Source organism: Dipodomys merriami, unplaced genomic scaffold (genome assembly GCF_024711535.1).
Source record: "Dipodomys merriami isolate MVZ:Mamm:240054 unplaced genomic scaffold, mDipMer1.0.p SCAF_5, whole genome shotgun sequence".
NCBI classification, from domain to species: domain Eukaryota; kingdom Metazoa; phylum Chordata; class Mammalia; order Rodentia; family Heteromyidae; genus Dipodomys; species Dipodomys merriami.
In genome coordinates this window covers 18,163,450-18,182,320 of record NW_027206068.1, presented here as the reverse complement: position 1 = coordinate 18,182,320, position 18,871 = coordinate 18,163,450, and the positions used below count along the sequence as shown (strand labels likewise).

At 37.7% G+C, this 18,871-nt stretch overlaps 1 protein-coding gene across 4 annotated transcripts; it reads right to left on the bottom strand.

Moving 5' to 3' along the window:
- Window positions 1-785: 785 nt before the first annotated feature.
- Agr3 (anterior gradient 3, protein disulphide isomerase family member) lies at window positions 786-13,082 on the bottom strand. 4 transcript variants are annotated; one of them, XM_069997249.1, is made up of 8 exons: window positions 13,054-13,082; window positions 9,732-9,867; window positions 6,218-6,281; window positions 4,212-4,264; window positions 3,274-3,350; window positions 2,994-3,057; window positions 1,825-1,908; window positions 786-961 (listed from the first exon to the last, which is right to left on the bottom strand). In XM_069997249.1, exons 2-8 carry the CDS (start codon window positions 9,835-9,837, stop codon window positions 912-914), a joined length of 498 nt encoding a protein of 165 aa, XP_069853350.1. In that variant the 5' UTR covers window positions 9,838-9,867; window positions 13,054-13,082; the 3' UTR covers window positions 786-911. The 4 variants fall into 4 exon arrangements, with proteins under 4 accessions (XP_069853350.1, XP_069853351.1, XP_069853352.1 ...); XM_069997250.1 differs by lacking the exon at window positions 13,054-13,082 and adding an exon at window positions 13,012-13,037 and having other exon boundaries at window positions 9,732-9,895; XM_069997251.1 differs by lacking the exon at window positions 13,054-13,082 and adding an exon at window positions 13,012-13,019.
- Between the last annotated feature and the right edge of the window lie 5,789 nt (window positions 13,083-18,871).

Here is an 18,871-nt window from a genome sequence, read left to right as displayed (position 1 = left end):
CATGAGCATCAAAGCCAAGGGACAAAGCCCCAGTACTAGCACAGGAAAAATAAAATAAAATTCAGATTTTTTTTTACATGCAATAAATTCTATGGGTTAAAAAAGAATTGATTATGGGATTTTCATTAACAGGTATTTGTTGTTGTTATTGTTTAAAGAAATAGAAGACTATTAACTCTTCAGAAACTTTCTATGAAGGATTGAGTTGGTGTTTGGATATTTGATAATTTCACAGTAGATGTATGATTTCTTTTCCTGTAAGTTAGCTGGAGAAATGCTTTAGTCTTCCTGACTCAGTTGCACTTCTCTTAAAATATTTAAAGCCTTAAATGTGTCTAGTCAACAATTAGATTAAGGAAAATACACAGCTGAGTTTTAAAATATACTTTCAGTATACCGCAGTTAGGTTTTAAATGTCTGTCTTAATTTAAAGGAAGAAGGTGATTAACTCTGGAACATGCTGCTCAAAGTTCTCATAAGAAGTAGACATAAATACATCTCTGTGTTTTGGTAGTGTGGGAATCATTCATCACTGACACTGGCAGGTTTCACACAGTGGAGAAGGCAGAATTAAAATGAGAGGAACTGATCGAGTGAATAAGAAAGGAGAACACAGAAGCAACCTGAGCAGGCACTTCTTATTTGGATCCTTTAGTCTCTATAACTCTTGGCTGGAGAAAAGCTTTCTTTGATACTGATACAAGCAGAAACTAAACTACATTTTCATGTTTAGGTTTCAATATATATTGAGATACTTTATTTCCATAAAACAATTTTAAGCACACTGAAACATCAAAATAATGTAATGTTACAAAAGCCATATCTATTCATATTAGATATTTGTCAGTGATCCAGAGGTTATCTTCATGATCCTTCACCTCCTAGATTGCAGGTGCCTTTTCCACCATCCCTTACAGCTCGGATTGGATAAGTCTTAAGGCTCTCTTCATGTTTTCTATCACTGAAATCACAGTAAACACGAATTGTGCTATTAGGAATGAAAGGATCAATAACTATGGGATCTGAAATAGGCCCTCATAAATGAATAGATTCAATCAATGCTCCAACCAGTGTAAACTTAGGACTTACATCAGTCAGCAGGCTGAGCACCTGTTTTTTTTTTTCTCCTGTCAGTCGTGGGGCTTGAACTCTGGGCTTGGGGGCTGTCCCTCAACTCTTCAGCCCAAGGCTAGTACTCTACCACTTGAGCCACAGTGCCACTTCTTTCTGGTGGTTTATTGGAGATAAGAGTCTCATGGACTTTCCTGCCCAGGGTGGCATTGATCCATGATCCTCAGATCTCAGTCTCCTGACTTGCAAGGATTACAGGCGTGAGCCACCAGCACCCAGCTATCAATTTTTTTTTTAATATGAGCAACTGTATTGGAAGAGCTTTGAGGGAGTATCATTTTCTTTTTAATCAGTTATTAAACTGATCTAGCATTGCTGGAGTCAAGAGGCATTGTCCTTTTAAATATCATTAATAATGGCCTACTTACAGATGTTAGGGACAGAGTAAATATTTCATTAACACTGGAGGAAATAACATGGGATTTCTGATATGAGGAGAATGGCTTCTCAAGGTCTATCTCATTTTAATGTGTGTGAAAGTGTTTTCAGTGATCTCAGAATTTAGTGATCTTAAGAACTTTCAGATATTCCTGTGAAAGCAGAGCTGACTCTGGCAGCTAGGAGTTTACATTTAGCATATCAGAAGCCCTAGCGTTTGTGGATTGTGGGTAGCAATGATGTTGTCATCGTTGGCCCTTTTAATAGTCAGGGGCCAGCTTGTGCCACTGTCCAAGGTAATTTATGAATACTTACATACAGGCACATCTTGAGGTTCATATGTGTACAGTCTATTAGAATATCTTCCAGTTATATCAGCTCTGACTGTGAGAGAAGGGTCTGAAAGGAAAACAGACAATTCCTAAGAGACCTCTTTACTCACTAATAAATGAGTGATCCTTATAGATCGAGAGAGAGAGAGAGAGAGAGAGAGAGAGAGAGAGAGAGAGAAGAGAGAGAGAGAGAGAGAGAGGAGAGAGGGAGAATATAGACAGACAGACAGACAGATAGATAGATAGATAGATAGATAGATAGATAGATAGATAGATAGATAGATAGATAGATAGATAGAAAAATTTGGTAATAATGCTGTGTAAACCTGATCTGTCCACATCCACTAAAAGTATATACAGCCTTTGGAGTAGCTAAATGACTTCCTTCCTTCCTTCCTTCCTTCCTTCCTTCCTTCCTTCCTTCCTTCCTTCCCTCCTTCTCTCTCTCTCTCTCTCTCTCTCTCTCTCTCTCTCTCTCTCTCTCTCTCTCTCTCTCTCTCTCTCTCTCTCTCTCTCTCTGTATCAGGATTCAAACTCAGAACCTTGCAAACTCATTTGTTTTACTTGCTCAGCTGGTGCTTTACCACTTGAGCCATGACTTCAATCTAGCATTTTGCTGGTTAATCAGAAATGGAATTTCAGTGGATTTTTCTGCTTGGATCTGCTTTGAACTGAGATCCTCCAGATCTCAGCTTCCTGAGTAGCTAGGATTATAGGTGTGAGCCTTCAGTGCCAGGCTGGGACTTCATGCCACTGAGAATAACTCTGTCTTTCTCTCTATTCTAGAGGTCCCAAATAGCCTCTGAGGAATTATTCTTGAGCATGCTAACCAAATTTATAGTTTTCATACATGTAAATTTATGTTCAATTAATCTGTTGATTCAACTAAGTTGAATTAATCTGGCTTGGTACACTGCTAAAAGAATATTTTGATATTTGCTTAGCAGCATAAATTGCTTTTAAAATGCTTAAAATTTATAAATAATAGATACAGTGTATTTGGATATAGAACTAACTAGTGAACAGTAACTTCAAACTGTCTTCTCTTTAAAAAGAATAATAACCTTAAACTAGCATTTGAAAGTGCATGAAAGCAAGATGGCTAAGATTCCTACTGACTTTGTAAAGTGACACATGAGTTCACACACATACCAACAAACATGATTCTAGGCACATACTGCCCATCCGGTGACAAGTTCTTATCAGTGGTCTCATGCTAACAGAAGAAAGAAATGAGTGTTACGAATTGGATCATTTTGACATTTAATATAAAATATTTCCTGCAAATTGAATTTTCAGTACATCCTAAACTCTTCCAGCTCTGTGTAATAATCTGTATCAAATAATGCTTAGCAATATGGCTTGTGGAAAAGAGATTGGTCAAAATTTCCATTAAATTATGATATTAAGAAAATATTAAACGTTCACATACCACAAGATTCAGCATGATGAAATCATTCTGAGCCATTTCTTGAATTTCTTCATTTTGGGCAAATACTTTTTTTAGTGCTGTAGGGGTAACCCAAATGCTAGTTTTAGGAAGCAAGACATCTTCAATGTATCATAGAAAAATACGGCTAACGGTTTACATTGTTTGCGTGAATTACTTGGGTTCAGGAAATTCTTTGGTCCTCCTTGTCATTTAGTCCCTGGTTGGAGAGCAAGGAGTGACACGGTCTGTCCAGGAGGCATCAGGGGATCATCACATTAAGGAACTCTTAAGTTTTATAAGTTCATGTAGTTCTTGGATTCACTGATTAAAGCAGCTCCTTCAGCAAACTTTCTCAATTGTTCCTCTCTTTCTTTTTTCCCCTCCTTTTCTCCCTCCTTTTCTCCTTCCTTTTCTCTCCCTTCCTTCCTTCCTTCCTTCCTTCCTTCCTTCCTTCCTTCCTTCCTTCCTTCCTTCCTTCCTTCCTTCCTTCCTTCCTTCCTTCCTTCCTTCCTCCCTCCCTCCCTCCCTCCCTTCCTCCCTCCTTGCCTTTCTTCCTCTGCACTGTCTTTAGAAGAGGAATATCACATACCAATTGGCATAGAAAAAATAAACATTTATTTATTTTTTGGTAATGGGGATTGAACCTGAAGTGTTGCACCTACCAGGCAAGCACTTTGCCACTGAGCTACATCCCAGCCGAAATAAATTATTTAATAGATCACTAACTACCTTGGTAATCTTTATGGATCTTCGTAAGAAAGTGGTACTCTGACAGTTACCTTTCTTTTAATGGATTTGCTGAGTGCCTCAATTCCTCTTGCCAGCCCCACTCTTTCTACACACACACACACACACACACACACACACACAGGTCTTACACACACACACACACACACACACACACACACACACACACAGGTCTTAGGAACTAAAATTACCTTGGCAATATTGACAGTCCTCCAAGTGGTGAATAACCATCAGTGGTTTGTTACTAAGAAAAAAAGTGTGGAATTTAGTAAAGTGATTGACATTAGTCAAACCATATAAGGGAATTTAAACACAATCTTTGCATCCTTTCAACAAGACTTAAACATCTGCTTACATGTCTTAACCATTTGTCTACAACAGTTCTAAGTAGGGCTTCACAATTCACCTGATGAATATCACAAAGGGCATATTAGAAATATAAATTCATAGGTTCCACCCAATCTAATCAATCATCAGAATGTTGCCTAGGAACCATTGTTTAACAAGCTTAGCAGATGATTCATTTGTATATGAAAGTGCACATAAATAGGTAAATAAAAATAACATCTTCAGAGATGAAGGGATGTTAAGAACAAAATGTTAATTTCCAATGAATTTCACAAGAGTCAAATACTGCTCAATACTTTGATTTTTATTCTAGCTTTTACAAAAAGGCAAGTAATATTCAAATATCTTCATACCCACTCATTCTGTGCCAAATTACAACTTGCAAGCAACCTAAATAGGAGTTCCTTATATTTTTTTTCAGGGACATCTGGATTTTAACATTGGAAACGTTTTTGTGGCTATTGTTTTGTTTTCTCTTTTGGCAGAAGTAGGTTGCTTTGTGCTTGGTAGGTAAGTTGCAGTACAACTAAAACTACATCTCCCTTTGCTTTATTTTCTGTTTTCTATCTCATGATTTTTGCGTTGGTTTGGCCTTGGACCTAGATCCTCTACCTTCCAGCACATCTGGGATTCCAGGCATGCATCACCATGGCTTGGTTTTTGAGATATGGAAGCACTGCTAAAATTTATATATTGCTATTGTATCCTGATTATATACATTACTGAATTCATATGTTAGTTCTGTTAGTGTTTTTGTGGAGCCTTTTAGGTTTTTATTCTGCCATAAGCAGACAGAACTGCTTAACTTCTGTTTCCAAATTGTCTGACTTTTTCCTTTTGCTTTTCCTTAATGACATTGGCTGGGAGTTTTTGTACCATTTGTGTACGATTTTGTATGAGGATAATTCTGACCTCAGTCAGTGACTTTAGAAATATTATCTCTCTTTTATTTCATTTTTTGAAGAACTTGATAATGCATCGATTCTTTAAAGTTTAGGAGTATTCATAACAGATTCTAGACTTTATAATTGTAGATTTTTAAGCTTATGTATAAAATTGCTTTATTCATTGGTTTGTTTAAATTTTCTGTTTCTTTAATCTTGGTATGTTTTAAATATATGTTTTTGAATGTGTTGAATATAACTTACATAATAGGCTCTTTGTATATTTGTAACATCAATGTTTTTTAAAATTATTTCTGATTTTATTTATTTGACTCTATTCTCTTTTTCTTAGCTTGTCAGCCAGGTTGGTTGATTTTGACCATCTATTTCAAATCCAGTTCATATATTTGCTGATGTCTAGATTCTCCAGTTGCCTTTTAACTTAGGTCTGCTCTGAGCTTTTATTTTTACTTCTTACTACTAACTTTGGACTTAGCTTGTACTTGTTTTTTCAATTATTTGAGACATATTAGATTGTTTATTTGAGATTTTCCTCATTTATTATTATAAACTTCCCTCTTAGAACTGCTTTTGTTGCATCCTATAAATTTTAGCATGTTAAATTTCCACTTTCATTTGTCTTAATGTAGTTTTAATTTTCCCTTTTATTTTTTTCTTTGGCCCATTGGTTGTTTAGGAACATATTGTTCATTTTGGGACTTTCTGGAATCCTTGTTTCTTGCTAGTTTTATATTGCTATCATTGGAAAATAAATTTGATATGATTTTCTTCTTAAATTTGTGTAGGCTTGTTTTATGCCCTAACATCTGATTTATTCTGGAGAATGTTCCATGTGCAGTTAAGAAACATGTGCCTTCTGCTGCTACTGGATGCAATATTTTCACGTTTTGGATTTTCTATGAGACAACTGCATAGTTTGTTAAATTAATGGAGAGGCATTTTACCTTTTTTTAGCGTGAAAGAGACCTTCTTCATAAGTTTGTACCCAAGTAATGTCATCTCCCCATCCTGAAATAAGAAGGAAAAAAAATCAGTGCATGAATGCAGGTCTACAGCAAAGCTTTGAAATATACAAAAGTTTACAGAAGTACCAAGCTTCTAGTTGACATATAGAGTAAGGAATCCTCAACTATAATGGGATATGAAGGGGTAGTACACGTCTATGTTACAGTGTGGATTTGAGCCTGTTTCAAACATGACCTTGAATGCAGTAAGTACTTAATAATGCTGCTATGGTGGCTGAAAGGACATCTTTGGTTCATGCAAAAGTTGTGCTTCTCAGAATCTGCAGAAAGTAACAGTTAATCTTTGTCTACTTTGTAAAACTACTAGGAATCCTTTGGGCAGTATTCCCAAGTGCCCTTTGTATGGTAAGCACAGAGACATGCTGACCTTTTCTTAGGCCCAGCACATTGTGGGAAAAAGGACTGCCAAGTTTTCCTCTGAGTTTTAGCTTGACAAAAAAACTCTGATGTAGGAATTCCATTACTGAAAACACAATTAAACACAGGTCTTTATTAGAAACATCTACGAGACTGGAGCAGAGGGAAATAGAACATGTTGAATAGCAAGAACCAATTAGCCTAAAAAGAAGAGATGTGAGCAGTTGGGGATGTATTTTTGAGATGAAAGAGTAAGACACTGTAAAGAATGCATTAAATATCCAGAAATATTGTGAATTATTTTCAGGAACTGCCTCAAACCATCCATGAAAAAAATTGGACTAATGTAAAAGTAGAAGTATTTAAGGGGCTAATTTTGGCCCAGATTTTCATCTGTGTTTCTGACATTACCAGGCTGCAGTGTCTGATTTTGATATCAGGGATAATTAATAGCCAGAAGTCATGAGGCAAAATTATGAGGCAAGCAGAAGATCATTCCATATTGTTTGGTATTTTTTAATTTGTTCTTTGGCAACACATTTTAAAAAATATAATTTTTACATACTGATACCAATCACCCTTTGGAAGTGTGGATTATTTTTGTTATATTCTCACACTGCACAAACATCTCACACTGCGAAATCAATTCCAGGTCATTTTGTCACCTCAAGGAAAACCCTGTATTTATTAGCTATTGTCCTTACCCCAGTATCACCATTAAATGCAGGCACGCAGAGTGCTGATGCCTTTAGATTCTATAGCATCTGTACTATTCTAAACTATAGTTGTTTAGCTAAATAGTGGAAGGCTTTTAGGACAATGACTACTTTAGTTTTTGGTGTGTTTTTTTATTTTTTTATTTTTTATTTTTGGGTCTGGTTGTGGGGCCTGAACTCTGGCCTGGGCGCTGTCCCTCAGCTCTTCAGCTCAAGGCTAGTGCTCTACCACTTGAGCCACAGCACCACTTCCAGCTTTTTTCTTTTGTTTATGTGGTGCTGAGGAATCGAACCCAGGGCCTCAGGCATGCAAGGCAAGTGCTCTACCACTGAGCCACCTTCCCAGCCCTAGTTTTTGGTGTTTTAAGGTTATGTATTTATTTATTTTTGTTGGTTATGGAGCTTGAACTCTGGGCTTGGGCACTGTCCCTGAGCTCTTCAGCTAAAGCCTAGTGCTCTACCACTTAAGCCACAGTGTCAGTTCCGGTTTTCAGGTGGCTAATGGGGAATAAGAGTCTCATAGACTTTCCCACCTGGGCTGACTTTGAACTGCAATCCACAGGTCTCAGCCTCCTGAGTAGTTCAGATTACAGGCGTGAGCCACCCGCCTCTGGCTGTTTTAAAGTTATTAAGCTCATTGTTTTTATAGTTATTGTTCTTATAATGAAAGCTATATGACAAGTTCTGTCTGGGAAAGTATTAAATCTTTTAATTATTTCTTCTGGAAAAAATACATATTTTTTAGACATGCAGTTTGTGTAATCAATAAACTAAAGGTGAATTAATAAACCTAAGTAAATGATGGTCATTTATTGATACACGACACCTCTATGAATAAATAAATAAATTAGAAGGTAAGTCAGTGTTTTAGAATTTGAATTGTGCTTTAGTTTTCTGTTTTTGTTTTTTGGCTCCATTCACATTACAGTTCCAAACAGCAGTTGAGAACTTTCTGGTTATACTCATTATTTTGAATTAGCCATGTAGGGATAAATAATTGTGGTCTTATTTCTGTTATCTGGAGATATAGTAGTCAATTTTGAGAATTTTAAAGTATAATTTTTAGCTGGGCGCCGGTGGCTCATGCCTGTAATCCTAGCTACTGAGGAGGCTGAGATTTGAGGATCGCGGTTCAAAGCCAGCCCGGGCAGGAAAGTCCATGAGACTCTTATCTCCAATAAACCACTAGAAAACCAGAAGTGGCAATGTGCCTCAAATGGTAGAGTGCTTGCCTTGAGCTGAAGAGTGCAAGGATAGCGCCCAAACGCAGAGTTCAAGCCCCCAAAAAAGAATAATTTTTAACATATGAAGATACATTTGTTTCTTAAATGAAGTAAGACAGTAAGTACAAAAATATAAACATTTAAAACCTGTCAACAATGATAAATCTAGATTACAATGTTTAAAAACACTGAAATTGCTTTTCAAATCATAGCAAGGACTTGGTTACCTAAAATTTCAGGAGTTGAGTAACGTACAATTTTCTAGGTATCCTTGTATACAAAAAAATCCAAGTTATTTTCTTGCCTTAATAGAGGACTAGGCTGAGTGCCAGTGGCTCATGCTTATAATCCTAGCTACTGAGGACATTGAGATCTGAGAGTCAAGATTCAAAGCAGTCCCAGGCAGACAAATCAAATCAATTAACCAGCAAAAGCCAGAACTTGAGGTATGGTCCAAGTCACAGAGCAGAGCTCAGCCATGAGTAAAAAGCTTTGTGATCACTAGAGAGTTCAAGCACCTATACTGGTACAGTGAGTAACCAAGTAAGGAAGAGAGTAACCAAATAAATAAGGGGCTATAGACATCCTACCAGTTCTTCACTATTTTGACAAAGATGAAGTAAATCATTACTTTCTTCCCCCTCTCTTCTCCTCCCCCGCCCTCCCCCTCTTTCTCACTTTCTTTCCTTCCCCCTCTTCTACCTCCTCTTTTCTCCTCCTCCCCTGCCCTATCCCCCTTCCTTCTTAAATTGTTCTTGTTCTGAAAGTTAATTTGATCACTGTTTAAAATAATGACTCCCTTCTATTTCATTGTTTTGGCCTTTTCTTTTCCTTTCTTTTCTTTTTAGATTAGGTTTATTTGACAACTGAGTGCCAGCAGTTCATGCCTGTAATCCTAGCTATTCAGGAGGCTGAGATCTGAGGACTGCAGTTCAAAGCCATCTGGGCAGGAAAGTCTGGGAGACTCCAAGTAACCACCAAAAAAGCTAGAAGCTAGAAATAAAAGCTTTGAAATCATATATAGCAAGCATCTTTCAGTTAATTATTTGCTTTCTGACTAGACTATGGGTGTAGATACTATATAGTTTTTAAAAATCCAAATGACTGGAATTAGAAAATCAAAGGAGATTGTCTTACCTCTGGAAAGCGTCTGAGGAGGTCTTTTTGCCTTTTTGATTGCAATAGCAAGGTTGGAAGACACTGTGACGTGTAAGAGGCAGAGGGTCAAAGTTGAGTGTAGCATCCTGTCTTCTAGAAAACCCCTCAGAAGCAACTGGATGGCAAAAAATTGTTTTCAGAACCTAGTAGATTGGTTCAGAACATTAAGACATTTACTAAGAGTTGGACAAAACATACTAATTGATGGCTCTTTGATTGTACAGAGGATAATCACCACCTAGAGCTTTCAAGAATTTTGTCAGTTTCAAGAAGGTTCAGTGGGCAGAATATTATGATGACATTGAAAGAGAATAGTATCCTGCACAGGATGCTGTGTGTGAGCCATACTATTCAGTTCCATAATGGGATTCAAATAGCATCCTATTTGTTAGTCCTAGCTAAGCTGAAGCATGCAATAAATAGCAAGATGAAAACTAACACACAAAAAAATTGTCCTTGCATTCTTCTGAGCCCAAAACATTTGAACTCTACAAGAAAGTAAGATTGTGCATGAGCAAACACTGCTTGAAAAAGATCAGAGGTAAAGTAGAATACAGATGACTCTTGTCATTAATACCCTTTCTCACAGGCCATTCTCACCTAGCCTGTTGCTCTTTCAGTGATAACTCAGCTCAAGTAAAACCAAGTAAAAGCATATTGCTATAAATCAGTCAATCAATCATATATACATATATGTATATGCACACACAAGAGTAAAAATAATTGTGCATATGTCTTTTAGATTTAAAGGTTTTCTAAAGTATTTTTTTTCTTTTTGACTTCTGCTATTTTGTAATGAATTCTCCACCAAAATAATTAAATTATCTAGCCAAGCTTGACATTGGTGACTCATACCTGTAATCCTAACTATTCAAGAAGCTGAGATCTGAGGATCCCGGTTGATAGCCAGCTTGGGAAGACAAATCCAAGAGACTCTTATCTCCAAATAACTAGCAAAAAGTTGGAAGTCGATATGTGACTCAAGTGGTAGAATGCCATTCTTGATTCAAAAAGGTAAGGGAGAATGTCAGGCCCAGAGTTTAAGCCCTAGTGCCAGCACACAAAAGAGAAAAATAGTAACAAAGGAAGAGAAATATAGTGAATGATTGTTTACTGTTTCTACTCAAACATGAAAGTTGGTGTACTTAATTGCATTAAGTATCATGGAAAATTGAAAGATTAATAAACCGTGATTTGCTTTGGTTTGTAAAGATTTGTCATGCTAGGTTAGCCTTACTCATTGCCTCTCATCTTGCTGAGGGTCAGGTGGCCATAGCAGGGGACAGCTGACAATAGAAGCTCTCAGTGGACTTAAAAAGAATATAACCAAATGTCCACAATTATTTGTTTTGAGGTGGGTTTTTTTTTTTTTGTCTGTCATGGGGCTTGAACTCTGGGACTGGTTGCTGTCCAGCAATTCAGCTCAAGGCTAGCACTTTACCACTTGAGCCACAGTGCCACTTTTTCTGTTTATGTGGTACTGAGGAATGGAACCCAGGGCCTCATGCCTGTGAAGCAAGCACTCTACTACTGAGCCACCTTCCCAGCCCCACAATTAGGCTTTATAAACACTGGCCAATTGGCTTTTTTTTTTTTGTCAGGGAGGAAGGGTTTTACTTTTCAAAAGTAACTTAATCAAGCCATGTACTTCAAAATTACATTAAAAATTTGCATTTCAGAACAATAAATCAAGCATTTATTATTTCCTTTATCTCAGGCAGTAAAAAAAATAAAACAACCAAAACCTTGTTAAGCAGTAACCATAGAGTTTGATAAGGGTTTCAGTTTAAGTTCCCATAACTTACTAAACTATGAGACATGCCAGAGTGTCATCTTGTACTTTTAACTTCTAGTCTTCCTGTGCCTGAAAGTCTGAATCAAGAAAGGGTAGATTTTAAGGAGGGGGAGGTGTAAGGTGTAAAAAAAAGTGACCCAAGTATATTAGATAAGTGTGTGGAAATATAATGAACCCCCTTTGTGCAATTGACACACACTAATTTAAAAGAGAGAGAGCTGGGGGCCAGTGGCTCACACCTGTAATCCTAGCTACTCAGGAGGCTGAGATCTGAGGATCATGGTTCAAACCCAGACTAGGCAGGAAAATCTGTGAGACTTTTATCTCCAATTAACCACCAGAAAACCAGAAGTGCTGCTGTGGCTCAAGTGGTAGAGAGCTCACCTTCTTCTGAAGAGCTCAGGGATAGCACGCAGGCCCAGTGTTCAAGCACCACGACCCCCCCCCTCAAAAAAGGAGGGGGGGCCAGGAAATGATAGAGTTTTAGCTGGAGGAAAAAGAGATGTATCTGAGTCACAAAGTCCAATCGGGACAAAGAAGGGCATCTCACTGCTGAGAGACTGAGGCACCGTTGAGGATAGTTGTAACCTGAGTCCCACAGGCTTCTAGAAGCTCTATGGAATCAGTTATCAGAGGCTCATAAAGCTCTGAAATCCTATAATGTTCTGAGCCTCTAGTTATATTTCTCGAGAAGAGGATCCAAAGGATCTTAGACATAAAAAGAGGTTTAAAAAGGGTCAGGAAAAAAGCTTGAGGAGAAGAATCTCCAATAAAAAAGAGAAAGTATAATTTTATCACTTTGCTATTTTAAAAGCCTGCCAAGCTTAGTGTTGAATGGGAGGCAAATTATTATTAAGTTCAATTATTTGTTTACTTTTGTCAAGTATCCTCTCCCTTCAAAATAAAAATTCTGGTTTGCTATTTTACGTTGCTTGATAATAATCTGTTAGAAGTAAAAAAAAAAGTTGTACATTGCTTGGTTTAGTTCAACGTTATGTCTGTAGTAAAAGTATGCCTTGCTGAGGGTCAGATGACCCAGTAGGAGACAGCTAACCACAGCAGCTTTCGGTGGACTTAAAAAGAATGCAATCAGATGTCCACAACTAGGTTTTATAAATATTGATCAATTGGCATTTTTCATCACAAGAGAGGATTTTACTTTTCAAAAGTAACTTAATCAAGCCATGTACTTCAATATTGTATTAAAAGTTTATATTTCAGAATAAGGAAACTTTTAAAATAATACAAGGAAGAACTCTTGGTGGTACTCATGCAAGGATTTTTAAAGAGATACTGTTGGTTAACTCCAGTTTATTCGGCTATCATTACAATGAAGAGAGACTAAAACTATGAAGCCAGTTCAGCAGCTGAAGAAAAACAAACAAGTTTCATTTCCCTTTCCCCATCCTCTCCTGAGAGCCTTCCTGCTAAATAGCAAAAACTGATCATTTGAATAGAACAGACCTTGAAGACCGATGAAGTAATCTGGAAATTTTGCTTGCTTACCAGAACTGGCCAGTGCTTGTGTTGCAAGGGTATCCTGGATGTGTCTGGTTACAAAGGTTGTGTATTTTATAGCCCTACACATGCACCTGACGTACCATCGCACCTGCACAGAAACAGGAGCGCTGTTATCGGCAAGCTTACAGAAACTGGCTTGTCTGAAAACCTGTACTTTGTTCCAGGAGAACTTCTCCCAGTAAAGAAAAAAAAATCAAACCAACAAAGGTCTTGTCTCTCTAGATTAAGATTAAATGTCTTCATAAAATGAAACCAAAGGCCATCTCTGTGCTGCTTTCTCCTATGTCTTTCACTTTCTAGAATAGTTGAATATTTGGCTAGATTTCAGTACCATAAAAAAGAGGGAGAGCAAGAGAAAAAAGGGAATGCAATTAGAAACTGTACACCATTGTTCTCCGAGAGGTTTGTAGATTAAAAATAAAGCAAATAGGAATTCCTAAGGGTTTCTCTGTTTCCAGAAACATAATTAACAGCTAAAGAGGATCAAGTTCTTTTCTTTCTGAGAGAGAAAAGGAGAGAAAGGAATAAAAATATTATTTTCAAAACTTCCATGATTTGATTAATTTTCACAGTCTTTTATGAAAAGTCTTCACTTGATCATGTAAAAAAAGAAAAATAGGAAAAAAGGCAACTAGGTTTATTTAGATTTTTTCTATTAAATATTATACAATTAAATAACAACAATTTAGAACGATCTTGGTCAGGGGGCTAAGAAATATGATCCATTTTGTTTTTGTACACCCCAACAGTAAAAATGGTCTTTACTCTCTTTTTCTTTCTTTTTTCTTTTTTTTCTTTTTTTGCTGTCTGTCCTGGGGCTTGAACTCTGGACTGGAGCTCTATCACTGAGTTTTTTGTGGTTTTTTTTTTTTTTTTTGATCGGTCATGGGGCTTGAATTCTGGGCTTGGGTGCTGTACTTGTGCTCTTCAGCTCAAGGCGAGGATTCTACCGTTTGAGCCACAGTGCCACTTCCAGTTTTCCAGTGGTTTATTGGATATAAGAGTCTCACTGACTTTCCTTGCCTGGGTTGGCTTTGAACCATGATCCTCAGATCTCAGTATCCTCAGTAGCTAGGATTACAGGCGTGAGCCACCAGTGCCCGGCTGTCCCTGAGTTTTTATTCTCAAGGATAGTGCTCTACCACAAGGATAGTGTTCTACCACAGCTTTACTTCCAGCTTTTTGTGGATAATTGGAGGTAAGAGTCTCATGGTCTTTCCTGCCAGTGCCCAGGCCCTGAGTTCAAGCCTCAGGACTGGTACAAAAATCAATCAATCAATCAATCAAACAAACAAAGCAAATCAACAGTTGGATAGAGTCCCCTAAAATCACCATTAGGCACATAGCTGGGATAGTCTTAACCTTGTCCGTGACTGGCAATAGTTTATAGATAAATCCCTTAATACCTGATATCCTTGTTAAGCTATTACATAGTATTCATTTTAGTAGATAAAAATGTGAGAATAAAAAAAGAGGAAGTAAAGTATTTATGGTGACGGTCTATGTCCCTTGGCAGCTCAGCTGATTGATTTGTGAAGATATAAATGTTAAATTTATCCCTAACTCAGAACAACTTTGAGAGTAAAAGGAAATACTAAAAGTCATTAAAATAATGACTCAGGGCCTGAGTGTTGTCCCTGAGCCTCTTTGTGCTTTAGGCTAGTGCACTATCACTTGAACCACAGCACCATTTATGGTTTTTGAGTAGTTAATTGGAGATAAGAGTCTCATGGGAACTTTTCTGCTTGGGCTGGCTTCAAACTATGATCCTCAGATCTTAGCCTCCTGAGTAGCTAGGATTACAGGCATGAGCCATCAATGCCCAGCTTGAAAATATATTTTTAAGAATATTTAAAAACTGGCCAGGTACCAGTGGCTTATGCCTGAAATCCTAGCTACTCAGGAGACTGAGATTTGAGGATTGTAGTTCAAAGACAGCCCAGGGAGGAAAGTACGTGAGACTCTTAGTTCCAATAAAACACCAGAAAACTGAAGTGGTGCTATGGCGCTAGTGGTAGAGCACTAGTCTTGAGCTCAAGAGCTGAGGGACAGCATCCAGGCCCAGAGTTCAAGCCCCACGATCAACAAAAACATTCTTTAAAATATGTACTTTGGCTCATTATATCAACTTCAAAAGTATTTTTGCGTACATTTATTTTGATTTTGTTTGTTGTTTTTGTTAATCATGGGGCTTTAACTCAGGGCCTGGTCCCTAGTCCCTGAGCTTTTTCCATTCATGGCTAGTACTCTGCCATTTTGGGCCACAGTGCTGCTTCTGGTTTTCTGGTGGTTAATTGGCGATAAGAGTCTCACAGACTTTCCTGCCTTGGCTGGCTTTGAACTGTGATCCTTTAATCTCATCCTCCTGAGTTAGGATTATAGGCTTGAGCCACACCTAGCTGATCATTTTCTTAACTGTACTTGACTGACACCAGTTGGCTATTATTTTTCTGTTACCAGCTCTTTCATTTTTCTACATGATCCTCCCTACACTCGGCTTTTTATTGTTTGAGAAGGGGGACGGTGGCTCTCAAACTTTTTACCTATGAACATTTTACCTAAACGGGCCTTGAACTACAATCTTCCCAGTCTAAGCTTTCTGAGTAGCTATGATGATAGGTATAAACCACCACACTGTTTTCAATGCTTCTGCTTTTTTTTTTTTTTTTTGTCGGTCGTGGGGCTTGAACTCTGGGCCTGGGCGCTGTCCCTCAGCTCTTCAGCTCAAGGCGAGCGCTCTACCACTTGAGCTACAGCGCCACTTCCGTTTTTCTGGTGGTTTATTGGAGATAGGAGTCTCATGGTCTTTCTTGCCCGGGCTGGCTTTGAACCGCGATCCTCAGATCTCAGCCTCCTGAGTAGCTAGGATTACAGGCGTGAGCCACCAGCGCCCGGCTTCAATGCTTCTGCTTTTAAATGAGCATATATTAATCCTACAAAATAGTGGATTTTTATTACAATATTTTATTATGACATTTTCATACATGCATACAATGTACCTTGTTTACGTATATCTCCTTCATACCTTCCTTCATACCCTCTTTCATGCCTTCACTGTCTCCTCCTGCTGGCTGCCTTCCTTTCTGCAAATAGTCTTAATTTCTTAAATAAGAGAAAACATGTAATATTTGCTTTGCTAAGTCTGGCTTATTTCCTTAAGATGATGATCTCTAGTCCCAACCATTTTCATGCAAATGATATAATATCATTCTTAATTATGTATAACAATCCATTGTGTATACCATGTTTATCCGTTCACTCATTGGTAGACACCTGTGCTGATTCTGTAACTATTTTGAATGGTGCTGCAATAAGTGTGGTACAAAGGTGTCTTCCTTGTGTGTTGCCTCTGATTCCTTTGGGTATAGACCCAGGAGTTATCTTACAGCTGGATCATAAGGTCAGTTTACTTTTTTTGTTGTTGTTGATCCTGATGCTTGAACTTGGTGCCTGGATGTTGTACCTGAGCTCTTTTGCTCCTTCTGGTTTTTCTGAGTTTCCCGGACTTTCCTGCCCTGGCTGGCTTTGAACCGGAACCTCAGAAATCAGCCTTCTGAGTAGCTAGGATTATAGGCATGAGCCACCAGCACCCAGCTTACTTTTAGATTTTTGAGGAACATCCATATTGCTTTCCATGGTGGCTATACAAGTTTACATTCCCACCATCAGTGCATGAGAGTTCCTTTTTCCAGATTCCATACTGGCATTTGTCCTTGTTTTCTTGATGATTGCCATTTATTCTGACTGGGATAAGATGGAACATCAATGTAGTTTTGATTTTCATTTCTCTAAAGATTTTGGACAAGTATTTTTGACCATTTGAACTTACTCATCTGAAGTGTTTGTTCAGTTTAATTGATTTATTGACTGGGTTTCCTGATTTTTGGAGTTTAATTTTCTGAGTACTCCATGTCATCTGGCTATTAATCCCTTGTCAGCTGAAGAGCTGGCAAAGATTGTCTCCTATCTTGTGAGTTACCTTCTTATTGTCCTCACTGTTTCTTTTGCTGTGAAGGTACCTTAGAATTCAGTGCAATCCCCTGATTGTATTGAGGTTTCTAACCCTCAGTTCTTGCTGTTATTATCTATACTACTGTAATCTATTCAGAAAGTGTTTGACTGTGCCTAGGTCTGAGGTATTTTACCTATATTTTTCTGTAGCTAATTCCAAAGTTCTAGGTCTTTAACCCATTTTGAGGATTTTTTTTTAAATACAGAGTGAAGTAGGGATCTAAATTCAGTCTTCTACATGTGGAAAGCAACAACATTTGTTTAAAAGGCTATGTTCTCTCTAATATGTGTTTGGAACATTGTTTTTCTTCTTGAGACTCAGATGTCAGTATATATGTTGGCATATTTCTGTGTCTTCTATTGTCTTTCACTGGTCAAAATATCTACTTTTGTGCCAGTAGCACGCTGTTTTGCTTCTATGACTCACTGTAGTATTACTTGAAATTAGATAATGTGATATTTTTAGCATTACTCTTTGTGCTTAGGATTGCTTTGTCTCTTCATTTGTAATCTAATATGAAATTTAGGACTGCTTTTTTCCTAGTTCTGTTGAGTGTGACTGGACTGACTACCTGGATATTGAACTCAATCTGTAGATTGCTTTTGATAATATGAACATTTTATAGTATTAATTCTGCTGATCCATAAAGATGAGAAGTTTCCATTGTTTTCTTGTTTTCATTGTGCAGGTCTTTCATCTGCTTGGTTAGGCTATTTCCAGATGTTTTATTTTTTAAGACTATATGAATGATATTGTTTTCTGGATTTCTTTACAACCTATTCATTGTTGACATATAGAATTTATATTCCACTTTACTGAAAGAATGTATCAGATCTTGGAGTTTTCTGATGGAGTCTTTAAAGCCTTTTATGTATAGGATCATATAATCTGTGAATAGGGATAGTTTGACTTCTGTATATATGTTTTATTTTTTTCTTACTATTGCTTTAGCTAAGATTTTGAGCACTGTATTTAGTCAAAGAGGTAAAAATGAATACTCTTCTCTCCTATATTTAGAAGAAGAAATGTATTGTTTTGTCTTATTTAGTATAACGTTGGCTCTAGAAAATTTATTTTATTTTATTTTTTTTTCAAGAAAAATTTTAAATTTCCCTCTATTTCTTCAATGTCCCATTGGTCTTTCAAAAGAGTATTGTTGCTGGGGATGTGGCTCAGTGGTAGAGTACTTGCCTGGATTGCATGAAGCCCTGGGTTTGGTTCCTTAATACCACATACACCGAAAAAGTCAGAAGTGGTGCTGTGGCTCAAGTGGTAGAGTGCTAGCCTTGAGCACAAAGGGGCTCAGGGACAGTGCCCAGGCCCTCAGTTCAAGCCCCAGGATTGGCCCAAGAAAAGGAGAGAGAGATCAAAAGAGTATTGTTTAATCTCTATGTGTTTGATGTCTTTGTAAAGTTTTTTGTTTTGCTGGTGATTTATAGCTTTATCCTTAGGTAATCTGTTAAGATTGAAGAATTGTTTCAGGGAGGTGCTGGAAACTCAGGCCTGTAATCCTAGCTATTCAGGAGGCTGGTTGTTGCGGATCATGGTTCAAAGCCAACCTGGGCAGGAAAGTCCATGAGACTCTTAGCTCCAATAAACCACCAGAAAACCGGAAGTGGTGCTATGGCTCAAGTGGTAGAGCACTAGCTTTGAGCTGAAGAGCTGAGGGACAGTGTCCAGGACCAGAGTTCAAGCCCCATGACCAACAAAAAAAAAATTGTTTCAGTGTTTTTGTATTTGTTAAGACTTGTTTCATAGGGCTGGGAATGTGGCTCAGTGGTAGAGTGCTTG